This window comes from Rhinopithecus roxellana, chromosome 7 (genome assembly GCF_007565055.1).
Source record: "Rhinopithecus roxellana isolate Shanxi Qingling chromosome 7, ASM756505v1, whole genome shotgun sequence".
Classification (NCBI taxonomy): domain Eukaryota; kingdom Metazoa; phylum Chordata; class Mammalia; order Primates; family Cercopithecidae; genus Rhinopithecus; species Rhinopithecus roxellana.
In genome coordinates, this window is record NC_044555.1 from 45,586,836 (window position 1) to 45,601,336 (window position 14,501).

At 36.3% G+C, this 14,501-nt stretch overlaps 1 protein-coding gene across 4 annotated transcripts in view; it reads left to right on the forward strand.

The window, feature by feature from the left end:
• Window positions 1-12,799, forward strand: part of LOC115898760 (sodium/hydrogen exchanger 2-like) — a 141,239-nt gene extending 128,440 nt beyond the window's left edge. For 3 of the 4 annotated variants that reach the window (XM_030934627.1, XM_030934628.1, XM_030934626.1), the window contains 3 exons: window positions 5,996-6,048; window positions 9,910-9,980; window positions 12,437-12,799. In XM_030934627.1, the coding sequence (XP_030790487.1) occupies window positions 5,996-6,048; window positions 9,910-9,980; window positions 12,437-12,587 (275 nt within the window). In that variant the 3' untranslated portion in view covers window positions 12,588-12,799. Of the gene's footprint in view, window positions 1-1,416; window positions 1,476-5,995; window positions 6,049-9,909; window positions 9,981-12,436 lie in introns of those variants that run through there. The other variant, XM_030934629.1, reaches the window with a different exon arrangement.
• The last annotated feature ends 1,702 nt before the right edge of the window (window positions 12,800-14,501 follow it).

Genomic DNA, 14,501 nt, shown 5'->3' on the forward strand with positions numbered 1-14,501 from the left:
CATTTAAGTCTCTAATCCATCTTGAATTAATCTTCGTATAAGGGGTAAGGAAAGGATCCAGTTTCAGCTTTCTACTTATGGCTAGCCAATTTTCCCAGCACCATTTATTAAATAGGGAATCCTTTCCCCATTTCTTGTTTCTCTCAGGTTTGTCAAAGATCAGATGGCTGGAGATGTGTGGTGTTATTTCTGAGGACTCTGTTCTGTTCCATTGGTCTATATCTCTGTTTTGGTACCAGTACCATGCTGTTTTGGTTACTGTAGCCTTGTAGTACAGTTTGAAGTCAGGTAGCGTGACGCCTCCAGCTTTGTCCTTTTGACTTAGGATTGTCTTGGAAATGCGGGCTCTTTTTTGGTTCCATATGAACTCTAAAGCAGTTTTTTCCAATTCTGTGAAGAAACTCATTGGTAGCTTGATGGGGATGGCATTGAATCTATAAATAACCTTGGGCAGTATGGCCATTTTCACAATATTGATTCTTCCTATCCATGAGCATGGTATGTTCTTCCATTTGTTTGTCTCCTCTTTGATTTCACTGAGCAGTGGTTTGTAGTTCTCCTTGAAGAGGTCCTTTACATCCCTTGTAAGTTGGATTCCTAGGTATTTTATTCTCTTTGAAGCAATTGCGAATGGAAGTTCATTCCTGATTTTGCTCTCTATTTGTCTGTTACTGGTGTATAAGAATGCTTGTGATTTTTGCACATTGATTTTGTATCCTTAGACTTTGCTGAAGTTGCTTATCAGCTTAAGGAGATTTTGGGCTGAGACAATGGGGTTTTCTAAATATACAATCATGTCATCTGCAAACAGGGACAATTTGACTTCTTCTTTTCCTAACTGAATACCCTTGATTTCCTTTTCTTGCCTGATTGCCCTAGCCAGAACTTCCAACACTATGTTGAATAGGAGTGGTGAGAGAGGGCATCCCTGTCTTGTGCCAGTTTTCAAAGGGAATTTTTCCAGTTTTTGCCCATTCACTATGATATTAGCTGTGGGTTTGTCGTAAATAGCTCTTATTATTTTGATGTACATTCCATCAATACCGAATTTATTGAGCGTTTTTAGCATGAAGGGCTGTTGAATTTTGTCAAAAGCCTTTTCTGCATCTATTGAGATAATCATGTGGTTCTTGTCTTTGGTTCTGTTTATATGCTGGATTACGTTTATTGATTTGCGAATGTTGAACCAGCCTTGCATCCCAGGGATGAAGCCCACTTGATCATGGTGGATACGCTTTTTGATGTGCTGCTGAATCCCGTTTGCCACTATTTTATTGAGGATTTTTGCATCGATGTTCATCAGGGATATTGGTCTAAAATTCTCTTTTTTTGTTTTGTCTCTGCCAGGCTTTGGTATCAGGATGATGTTGGCCTCATCAAATGAGTTAGAGAGGATTCCCTTTTTTTCTATTGATTGGAATAGTTTCAGAAGGAATGCTACCAGCTTCTCCTTGTACCTCTGGTAGAATTCAGCTGTGAGTACATCTGGTCCTGGACGTTTTTTGGTGGGTAGGCTATTAATTATTGCCTCAATTTCAGAGCCTGCTATTGGTCTATTCAGGGATTCAACTTCTTCCTGGTTTAGTCTTGGGAGAGTGTAAGTGTCCAGGAAATTATCCATTTCTTCTAGATTTTCTAGTTGATTTGCATAGAGGTGTTTATAGTATTCTCTGATGGTAGTTTGTATTTCTGTGGGGTCGGTGGTGATATCCCCTTTATCATTTTTTATTGCGTCTATTGAATCCTCTCTCTTTTCTTCTTTATTAGTCTTGCTAGCAGTCTGTCAATTTTGTTGATCTTTTCAAAAAACCAACCCCTGGATTCATTGATTTTTTGGAGGGTTTTTTGTGTCTCTATCTCCTTCAGTTCTGCTCTGATCTTAGTTATTTCTTGCCTTCTGCTAGCTTTTGAATGTGTTTGCTCTTGCCTCTCTAGTTCTTTAAAATGTGATGTTAGAGTGTCCATTTTAGATCTTTCCTGCTTTCTCTTGTGGGCATTTAGTGCTATAAATTTCCCTCTACACACTGCTTTAAATGTGTCCCAGAGATTCTGGTATGTTGTATCTTAGTTCTCATTGGTTTCAAAGAACATCTTTATTTCTGCTTTCATTTTATTATGTACCCAGTTGTCATTCAGGAGCAGGTTGTTCAGTTTCCATGTAGTTGGGCGGTTTTGATTGAGTTTCTTAGTCCTGAGTTCTAGCTTGATTGCACTGTGGTCTGAGAGACAGTTTGTTATAATTTCTGTTCTTTTACATTTGCTGAGGAATGCTTTACTTCCAATTATGTGGTCAATTTTGGAATAAGTGTGATGTGGTGCTGAGAAGAATGTATATTCTGTTGATTTGGGGTGGAGAGTTCTATGGATGTCTATTAGGTCCGCTTGGTGCAGAGATGAGTTCAATTCCTGGATATCCTTGTTAACTTTCTTTCTCGTTGATCTGTCTATTGTTGACCGTGGAGTGTTGAAGTCTCCCATTATTATTGTATGGGAGTCTAAGTCTCTTTGGAAGACTCTAAGGACTAGCTTTATGAATCTGGGTGCTCCTGTATTGGGTACATATATATTTAGGATAGTTAGCTCTTCCTGTTGAATTGATCCCTTTACCATTATGTAATGGCCTTCTTTGTCTCTTTTGATCTTTGATGGTTTAAAGTCTGTTTTATGAGAGACTAGGATTGCAACCCCTGCTTTTTTTTGTTCTCCATTTGCTTGGTAGATATTCCTCCATCCCTTTATTTTGAGCCTATGTGTGTCTCTGCATGTGAGATGGGTCTCCTGAATGCAACAGACTGATCGGTCTTGACTCTTTATCCAGTTTGCCAGTCTGTGTCTTTTAATTGGAGCATTTAGTCCATTTACATTGAAGGTTAATATTGTTATGTGTGAACCTGATCCTGCCATTATGGTATTAACTGGTTATTTTGCTCGTTAATTGATGCAGTTTCTTCCTAGCCTCGATGGTCTTTACATTTTGGCATGTTTTTGCAATGGCTGGTACCGGTTGTTCCTTTCCATGTTTAGTGCCTCCTTCAGGGTCTCTTGTAAGGCAGGCCTGGTGGTGACAAAATCTCTAAGCATTTGCTTATCTGTAAAGGATTTTATTTCTCCTTCACTTATGAAACTTAGTTTGGGTGGATATGAAATTCTGGGTTTAAAATTCTTTTCTTTAAGAACGTTGAATATTGGCCTCCACTCTCTTCTGGCTTGTAGAGTTTCTGCTGAGAGATCTGCTGTTAGTCTGATGGGCTTCCCTTTGTGGCTAACCCGACCTTTCTCTCTGGCTGCCCTGAAGATTTTTTCCTTCATTTCAACTTTGGTGAATCTGGCAATTATGTGTCTTGGAGTTGCTCTTCTCGAGGAGTATCTTTGTGGTGTTCTCTGTATTTCCTGAATTTGAATATTGGCCTGCCCTACTAGGTTGGGGAAGTTCTCCTGGATGATCTCCTGAAGAGTGTTTTCCAACTTGGTTCCATTTTCCCCCTCACTTTCAGGCACCCCTATCGGACGTAGATTTGGTCTTTTTACATAATCCCATACTTCTTGCAGGGTTTGTTCATTTCTTTTTCTTCTTTTTTCTTTTGGTTTCTCTTCTCTCTTCATTTCATTCATTTGATCCTCAATCGCTGATACTCTTTCTTCCAGTTGATCGAGTCGGTTACTGAAGCTTGTGCATTTGTCACGTATTTCTCGTGTCATGGTTTTCATCTCTGTCATTTCGTTTATGACCTTCTCTGCATTAATTAGTCTAGCTGTCAATTATTTCACTCTTTTTTCAAGATTTTTAGTTTCTTTGCACTGGGTACGTAACTCCTCCTTTAGCTCTGAGAAGTTTGATGGACTGAAGCCTTCTTCTCTCATTTCGTCAAAGTCATTCTCTGACCAGCTTTGATCCATTGCTGTCGATGGGCTGCGCTCCTTTGCAGGGGGAGATGCGCTCTTAGTTTTTGAATTTTCATCTTTTCTGCCGTGCTTCTTCCCCATCTTTGTGGTTTTATCTGTCTCTGGTCTTTGATGATGGTGACGTACTGATGGGATTTTGGTATAGGTGTCCTTCCTGTTTGATAATTTTCCTTCTGACAGTCAGGACCCTCAGCTGTAGTTCTGTTGGAGATTGCTTGAGGTCCACTCCAGACCCTGTTTGCCTGGGTTTCAGCAGCAGAGGTTGCGGAAGATAGAATATTGCTGAACAGCGAGTGTACCTGTCTGATTCTTACTTTGGAAGCTTCCTCTCAGGGGTGTACTCCACGCTGTGAGTTGTGGGGTGCCAGACTGCCCCTGGTGGGGGATGTCTCCCAGTTAGGCTACTCAGGGGTCAGGGACCCACTTGAGCAGGCAGTGTGTCCCTTCTCAGATCTCCACCTCCGTGTTGGGAGATCCACTGCTCTCTTCAAAGCTGTCAGACAGAGTTGTTTGCTTCTGCAGAGGTTCTGCTGCTTTTTTATTGTTGTTTTTTATCTGAGCCCTGTCCCCAGAGGTGGAGTCTACAGAGACAGGCAGGTTTCCTTGTGCTGCTGTGAGCTCCACCCAGTTCGAGCTTCCCAGCGGCTTTGTTTACCTACTTAAGCCTCAGCAATGGGGGGCGCCCCTCCCCCAGCCTTGCTGCTGCTGTTTCTGTTAGATCACAGACTGCTGTGTTAGCAATGAGGGAGGCTCCTTGGTGTGGGACCCTCCCGGCCAGGTGTGGAATATATTCTCCTGGTGTGCCCGTTTGATTAAAGCACAGTATTGGGGTGGGAGTTACCGGATTTTCCAGGTGTTGTGTGTCTCAGTTCCCCTGGCTAGGAAAAGGGATTCCCTTCCCCCTTATGCTTCCCAGGTGACGTGATGCCTCGCCCTGCTTCAGCTCTCGCTGGTCGGGCTGTAGCAGCTGACCAGCACCGATTGTCCCGCTCTCCCTAGTGAGATGACCCCAGTACCTCAGTTGAAAATGCAGAAATCACCGGTCTTCTGTGTTGCTCGCGCTGGGAGTTGGAGACTGGAGCTGTTCCTATTCGGCCATCTTCCATCCTTAAGACAAATTTAAAGTAGCATACCTTTAGGGGTGTAATCCCATTTTGATATATAATGAATAATAAGGACAAAATGATATGCCTGAGGAGATTGGAAGAGATTAAAATGAAAATCTCTTACAGCATTTTGGCTCTGTGATTTAATAACTTCTATTTTTGAAACATAGTGGTAAACTTTTATTTTATATTTTATCCTACCTAGAGTTTTTGTTTTATATATATATATATTCCCATTGATGGGAATATATGGGAATATATATATATTCCCATTGATCTCTGTGAGAAAAAAAAAATCACAGCACTTTCCTTTGGCATTAGTTTATGTTGAGCAATCCCTTTGAATTTTAAGATAATTATCGTGGGTAGCGACTATCTGAGATGGGTGATGGGGGTGGTAAAGGAATTTACCAATACAGTTGTAGGTAAGGAAAGGGAGATTTATTAGAGAAAGTAGGAAAATATGTTGCAAGAAAGCAGTGGGAAGACCAGAAAGAGAGGAGCTGACAGCAAAGAGACAAAAGCTTGCTGGAGATTTTATGGAATGGTACTTATGCCAGAGAAGACTGCATACTGTAATGATAACGCCAAGGTAACAGTGAGCTGAATTGCATTTTTCTATCAGCCAAGGTGTCTGGTGATAGCTAGGTGCAGAAAAATTGTGAATTATTTGTGTAGGAGGGCTATATGTCCTGGACCATGAAGAAAACCAGACTTCTGGCTGATCTACTTTTTCTTTTTTCTGTCCTCTGATCCCACCAGCCTGACTCCTTTTCCCTTATTAGGACTTCACTGTAATGTTCTAAGTTCCATTCTGATCATTTCCAGATTAAAATACACAATACACACACACACACACCCACACACACGCACACGCCCCCCACACCAGGGACATATTTAAGTACTAATTTGGTAAGAAAGAGATGTGGTTTTTTGCTTTGTCATTTTGTATGGACTGACGGTCCATTCTCTCGTTCACTTACTAGATGTGAAAAGAAGAGAGACCTCTCCAATGACTAGTGAACAAATTCTCATTAAGGTAAGCTGTCTGTATATTATGTAGGTGATCTCATTGAGCAGAACTAATTCTTACATATTTGGTCTTACTATACTTGGGTTTTTCTCCTAATAAAAGGAGGCATAACTATCCAGCTTCCAAATAGGTATTTGTTATTTTGCATCCATCTGCAATTTGAAAAACTGAGAAACAAGTTTAGATGATGAGGCAGTAAGAACACCAAGAATCCGTATTCTAGCCTTTGCTCTATTACTATACAGCTTCCCATATTATCTTGGGGGCACCTTTTAACTTTTTTGTGGCTTTGATTTCCTAATCAGTAAATTAAAATGGTTGTTGACATGATCTCCAAAGGCCTATCTAGGTTGAACAATCATGAATTATGAATGTTTTCATTTCAAATTTTTATTTATTTTTTGATTCTAATAATGTATTTTATTCAACACAATATGTTCAAAGTATTATTTCAATGTGCAGTCAATATAAAAAATTATTAATGAGACATATTACATCCTTTTTTGTACTGTGTTCAAAATTCAAAAAAGCATGTCTCAGACTAGGGCGGCCCAGGTTCTACACCCTGGAGGGCTTTCCTGTTCCTTTCCTATAATCAGAGATCTCAGAGCAGGCTGTTTCACAAAGTTATTGCCTTTATTCTCCTGAACATGCAATTATTCTGCATTATGAGGATAAGAAGTACAACATTTCACTTGTACAGGACTTCCTAACTTTCCTTGAGCTCATAGGTAAGGGTCACAGGATTCTACTACAGCTACAAGGGTCACCATTTCAGGTCCTATGCCAAGAGTAAAATGTAAAGTCCGGCAACCAGCAATGGGAAGAAATCTAACTGCCTCAGTTACTCATTCTCAGAGTGCACAAATCCCAAGACTTGCTTCTCTAACTAGTCCTGCCCTATCTTTCTCTGTTGGCCAACTGGCTTTCTTGCTAAAAAGAATTTAATATTTATTATATGTCTAATGTGCAAGATTTAACTTGTTCAGTCTTTTTAATAAGACTTTTTCTGTGCTATTATTATTATTATTTTTTTAATTATACTTTAAGTTCTAGGGTACATGTGCATAGCGTGCAGGTTTGTTACATATATATACTTGTGCCATGTTGGTGTGCTGCACCCATCAACTCGTCAGCACCCATCAATTCATCAAATTTTTATTACAAGCACTTTTGGTTTCTTTACTAATTCTTAATTCTAGGCTACCTTATTTCAGTAACATTATTTCATTTATTATTATAAAGCGATTGCTTATAAACTCACCTATGTGGCCAATATGTAATTGGGAATTTTTTCTTGGGATATGTTAGTGCTTGGTTGAGCTTTTAATACCATCTCAATCATTGAGGACTGATAAAGATTTCAACAGTTAAATTACAAAATATGCTCTTTGAAGTAGGGTTTCAGAAGTACCCAGAATTGAAAGGAAAATGCCTTCTTTCTACATTAGAAGCAAGGAGGGGTCATAGAAATTTGAAAGTAAAATTTATATCAGTTATTTAAACTTTTTATATAAATAGAATTTAAAATGTTGGTTATAATATGTGGGCTATTACAGAATATAACAACAAAGTGTTAAATGTAAACAAGATTGATTTCAACATACGCTTTGACTTACTGATATTAAAAAAACTGGGTATTTTAATCAAAGAAGAGATGAGCACTCAAAGACTGTTCTGCTTCTAACATCATTTTGGCATAGTTCATAATTTTCTGGGACACATTTTCACTACATATACTGGTTTTCTACTTGTAGAACATGTAAGTTTTATTAATAATAATATGTCTAAGACTGTGTACTTATAAGCATGGCTAATGCAACTCTTTATATCCTTTTTCTCAAATATTAATATTTGATTGCTCAAGTTGTAAAAAGGAATCTGTTGTTTTTATTATAATTGAATGACTTCTTTAGGTTAATTAGAGGGAAATTCAGTTTTACTGTCCTATTCCTGCTATATGAAAACTGACTTTAATGACTGCAAAACATATATAATATAATACATATATAAATTATAGGAAATAATTTATTTAACAAATTTTTAGAACCATATCAAACTTTATTTTTTCCAACATATTATTTTTTAAAATATCAAGGCTATAGAATTTCAAAAACAAGCTGGGCACTGTGGCTCACGCCTGTAATTCCAGCACTTTGGGAGGCTGAGGTGAATGGATTACTTGAGACCAGGAATTTGAGAACAGCCTGACCAACATGGCGAAAACCCTTCTCTATTAAAATACAAAAATTGGCCTGGCGTGGTGGTGCATGCCTGTAATACCAGCTACTGGGGAGGCTGAAGCAGGAGAGTCTCTTGAACCTGAGAGGAGGAGGTTGCAGTGAGCCAAGATCATATCACTGCACTCCAGCCTGGGTAACAGAGCGAGAGTCTTGTACATATATACATATTATTGTCATTTGCTGAATTATTTGAGACTGAATTGCAGATATCCTGACTATTCATGCTTTAATATTTCTTAATCCATTAATATTTTCAAAAAAGGCCATTCTAGTACATAATCACAATCTATCAAATGCACAAAGGTTAAATTGATAAAATGGTGTTAGCTAACATATTTTCATATTTTAAATTTTGCCAAATGTCCCCCAAGTTTTAGTGGTATTTTTCTCCTGATCCATGATCATGTAGTACATCCAGTTGTCATATTTTTAAATTACCTTTAATATAAAACTATTTTTCACTTTTCATTGCCTTTTATGACTTTGGCATTTTTGAAGAGTACATGCAAGTTGTTTTGGAGAAAATAACTCAAGTTGGATTTATTGATTGTTTCTTCATGAGTAGATATAAGTTATGCATCTTCTGTGATGTTATAGCACATCAAAGTTTTATGTTAAGGTTAATATTTGAAGCCCTTTGTCAATTTTTCCCTTTTCCCTACCCTTGGCCCATATCTATCCAACCTTCTTTTGCATAAATCTCTTATAAATTCCTTATTTTCTCCCATACATTTTACTCATGCTCTTCATATTACACGAAATGATTTATTTTTACCATACACAATCCCATTTCATCAGGGCCAGTCTCACAGTACACACTTTAATATTAGCCTTCTCTTACTCTACCTTTTCCTGCTTCTTTGCTAAATTTGCCTTTTCTTGTTGCACTTGTACATATACACATGCCAAGTTTGAACTTGATCTCTATCTACTTTTTGTCTTGCCTCTCCAGTTTGGTTCAAAGACAGAGACCATGCCGTTGAATTGTTTTGTTTCTTCCATGGTACCAAGCCCAGATCTTCAGTAGATGAATAAATCCATCACATAATTATGATTAATATGTAAATTTGTAATTTTATATTTATTTATTTACTCTTGAGACAGGGTCTGTTGCCCAGGCTGGAGTGCAGTGGTACTATCACTACTCACTGCAGCCTCAACCTCCTGGGCTCATGCAATCCTCCCATCCCAGCTCAGACTCCCCTGTAGCTGAGACTACAGGCATGCACCACCATTCTTAGTTAATTTTGTGAAAATTTTTTGTAGACATGGGGTCTCCTCATGTTGCCCAGGCCGGTCTCGAACCCCTGGGTTCAAGCCATCCTCCTGTCTCAGCCTTCCAAAGTGCTGGGATTACAGAAGTGAGCCACCATGCCAAGCCATTTTCAATTTTAAATAGAGCATTTTAAATGCTTATACTAGAGATATTGCCAATATCCTTACATACAGATGTAGATGCCTCTTTTTACGACTACCCTGAAAAAAGCTTAAGTTTAAAAAATAAGCAAATCAGATGAAATCAACAATATTGAAAATGCCTTCAATGTATCTTTTTATTTGATAGTAATTGACCAAGTTCCTCATACATGCTATATATTTAGACACATGTTTTGTTCTGTTGCAGTTCTTTGATCAGTTGCTGGCTGGGATAGAAGATATATCAGGACATTGGGGACAATATTACTGGAAAGACAAGTGAGGACTTGCCAAAAGTATACCTGTGTATATATATAGAAAAAAAAGAAACAAATGTGTCTGTTTATTTTTCTTGTTTCTGTTGGCAATAGTTGAGCTTTATTCGTCCATATGACATTAAAAAGATGACAGCTAAAAACAAAGGCAGAAATCTTTCTTTTTCTTTCCCTCACCAGGAGAGACATGACTGATATAAAATCCAGACTCTAAAACTAAAATAGTGTGCCATAAAATTTCTGGCCATCTCTTTCTCTTGAGAATATTATGCACAAATACAGAGACAGGGAGTTTACGTCAAATCATATTACTATCCAATGTAAACCTTCTAATATTTTGCCACTTAAAAATATCCAAACTTTTACCTTGTTTACAAAGCACTATACCAACTGGCTACTACGCTTTCTTGCCTCATCTCATATGATTCTCCCTGTCATTTACTACCCTTCAGCCATATTGTCATTCTGTCTGTTTCTTCAACACATTGATTACAACCCATTTCCACCTTAAAGCCTTTGCATAATGTTCTTGTGCATGTTCTTGTGCCTGGGATGCTCTACATGATCCTTTAATGCCCAGAATTTTCTTGTCATTCAAGTTTTAGTTTAATTTTGTCTCCTCAGAGAGATTTCCCCTCACTTCTCAATCATTCTCTATATTAGTGGACTGTAATTCTCTGAAGAACACATAACTCTGATATTCTAATGCTTATCTTGTTTATTAATTTTTTAATTTTTAATTAAAAAATAATCATTATAAAAATATATTATTTTTACTTTGTGTTTCTCTCCTACTAAAATATAAATGCATGATGGTAGAGATCTTGTTTATCTTGTTAAATTACAGAGCAGGTACCTAATAAATATATTTGAATGAATAAATGAGTGACAGTGAATTATAAAAAAGACATTTTTGTGTGCTGATACTAAAGTCAGTCCTGTATTTAAATTCAAATGTTTAATTTTTATTAAATTATAGTTTATTTCTAAGTACCCTGATACCAATATATATGAACATCTGTTGCTTCTCCCTACATTCCTGACAGGAACTGCATAAAATACAAGATCTAGTTTTAGCAGCAAACACTTGGAACAAGTGCTAGACTTGATAATTTGTAGGCATCCTTTGATGTCATCTTCTAGAAGAGGTGTCTTATAAGGTGAATTATAAGGTCAGAAAACCGAGAGAAATTAAGATAATTGTCTTTCCCAAAGCAATTTTATTGTAAACTCTGATAAATAATAGATTCCTCTACCCTAATTATAAATGCAAACAATCTAACAAAATAGACCTTTTCCAAGTGTTTGATTTTGATGCATATTTTTCATTATGAGGAACATATACACATCAAGAATGGGAGTATTTATAGGCATTATTTTGTCTTTCTTAAGTCAAACAGCAAAACAATTTTTAAAAATTTTATAACAGAGATTTTGGGCTAATGACTTAACTTTCTGTTTGAGCATGTTCCGTGGGGTTTTACATGGTAAGACTTTTATCTGTGGTATAGCCACACAATCCTTGAAAACTTCATTGTTGTACAAATTTAGGTTATCTCCTTTCCTTCCGCTTCCCCTTGCTCTCATTTTTCTACATAAATATGCTCCTCCCTTAAAGTATAACCTCTATTAAGCCCCATAAATTTCTAGATTCAGTGTTTTTTCCCCCACAGGTACCAATTGCTATTGTAATGTTCTACACTGGTTTTTCATTTTTGTTAGTGTGTGTGTGTGTGTCTTTTTTTTCTGAGCCTAATGTTGTCACCTATTATCTTCCTAGCATATTTCAGGTTGACAGCTTGAGCTCAGAGTCTAAAAGTCATCAGATCTTTAGAGCATCAAAGTATCCCTTTTAACATGTAAAAATTTACAAAAGAAGTAAACCTCAATAAAGTCTTTATACTACAGAGCATTCTTTTTTTAAAAAAAGAAAATATAAGTTATGGGTCATAAATCTATATTTAGTTGAACATTTTCACTCAAGTGTTATGAAGCTGTGCATTAACATGATTTCTCTTTAATTTTTGAGTTTATTGTGTAGTTTTAATTTGGGTTCCTTAAGGAAACCTTTAACAAAGGTATGCAATTTTCCCCCTATTCTTTGAAAGTAATTGTATGAAGTGCCCTCTTCTTTCATAGCTTTCTCTGAAATGTAGACCCTGCTTGGTCAATATTTCTGTCTTTGGTGCAAAGGTTTCTTCTCCATGGTGTGTTTTCTCTTCATCTGATTGGTTCTAGTGGGATAAACATAAATATTTAATTACTTCTTAAGCACATATTTGAAATTAAATTGGAATTTACTATGTGTATTTTCTCTCCCTACCACAGATTAAATTTCAACGAAGTAAATTAGGAATAGGCAGTCTATGAACCAGGTCTGGGACCATCTGACTAGAATAAAAAAGTTCTAAAGGTGGCAATCAGTTGGTGGAATTTGTATTTTATTTGCTTCTTGAACAGATTGAAGTATTTCAACAGCAGATACCTGCAGAGTTTGCTTGGAGAATACGACCATCCCACATCAAACATCAAAGAAGCACTGTACTTGTTTGTGAAAAGCTTGAGAGAAAACGTGCCATTGAGTTGGCAGAAGCAGGCCAAGGCCAGTTAATACACACACCATCTAGTACATCTTTCCTGTGTGTGTGTGTGTGTGTGTGTGTGTGTGTGTGTGTGCATGTATGTGCTGTTTCAATCTGTGTAAAGAGGTATCACAGAAAAATTGCAGAATAAAGTCCATTCCCTTTAAAAGGTAGTTTCTTTCCCTTGCATTACCTCTTAGAAAAACATAAAAGAACTAAAGTAAAATTGAAGTTATTTGTGTGAGTCCCTCAGGCTGCATTGTTTAATATGGAATAGTGAATAGAGCTTAATGAAATAAATTTTGTCTATGAACCTATTCGCTTCTAAAAGTTTTTAAAATGTTATCTCCCAGGAAGTACATGTTTGTATTTTTATTTTATTTGAAGACGCATGGTAAGTGCAATAATTTATCATTGGCTATTTATTGTTTATCAAGAACTGAATTTAGTGTTAAAAGATATTTAGTTGGTTTTTGCTGGAGAGAATCAATAGAGAAAAAATATAAGTTGGGGGTTTGCTGGCTGTAAGTCTGTAAACAATTGTTGAAAGAGAGTAGTAGAGAGATCTTGAAAAGGGAAAACATAAAAAGGGAAAACTAATAGAGGAAGAAAAGAATATTGTTATAAATAATTATTTACTATGTATTGTGTTTGAGTAGGAATTTTGTGTTTATCTGCATTATGAGTTTTTTTTTTTTTTTTTGGGTGAGTTTCCTTTTGATTAAATTTTACAGAATTTTAAATAAATTCTTCAAGCTTTGCTTATTTTAACTGGTATGAAGTAACTGTAGTTGCATATTTCTCCCAGGACAAAAGAATTAACTACAGTAACTGGTCATTGAATACATCTTTCTCAATCATTCAGTCCTTGATTTGAGAGGCATTTCATTGATAGATTGCTCATTTCTCTGTACAACATCCAGGAATCGAGGCCTAAAAGTTTAACTCTACTTTAATAGTTCATAATTGACTAGACCATTACAGTCGTTAAAGTGATGCAGACATGTGCAGTATATATAGATATGAAACTGCATCTGTGGTACACTGTTGGGTAGGATAAGGAGCTTGAATAATAGAACGTGTATAGCTTGATCATTTTTGTAGAAAATATAATTTCTATACCTGTATCGACATCTATGCATAGAAAATTCTGGCAATGCATACACCAAGAGTTAATTGCAGTTTTATCTAGGTGATAAGATTATTTGACTTTTGTATTATTCTCCATAGTTTTCTATATTTTTAGTAGCATGTATATGTTAATTTCATAGCCAGAAAAAAATATGAAGGCATTCAGAACATGAAACGAAAGAATTGAAATTAAAACAGATTGTAAGTTTAAAATGAGCAAATGAACAAAATATATCCCAAATACAAGATTGGGAATCTTTTGAAAGTTACAAGTGATTGAATGTAAGAGATGCCTTTTCAAGAATCAGTTGTCAAATAAACTCTGAAATAGGATATCAAAATATATTATAAAAATTTAAAGTGATTTTTAATTATAATATAACTTTTTAAAATTTTGGGGTTTTGACTTGCCTTTTAAAAGTGAACTGCACCTGAATTACTGAAGTGTTCTGCTATTAATTGTCTCAGCTGGATCTCCTGCATTGGGGTAGGGGTGGGGCTAGCTATAGAGAAGAAAAGATAGGTGGATAATGTTTATAGGCTGTCTACTGTAAATTCTTGATTAGTCTGTGGATGTATTTAGGAAGGGTATCATCATTGATATATTTTATTTTTCCATCCAAACATATCCAATTAAAATGCAATGTAAGCTCAATATAAATTTGATGCATTTGAAAAGTATATATAGTAAACCTTATTAATTCAAGACTGTGAATGTGAATTTCCTTTTTTCTAAATTATATACATTGGCTCTCATTATTGTCTGAAATGACAATATAATTATTATTTTCTTTTTATAATATAAATCTGGC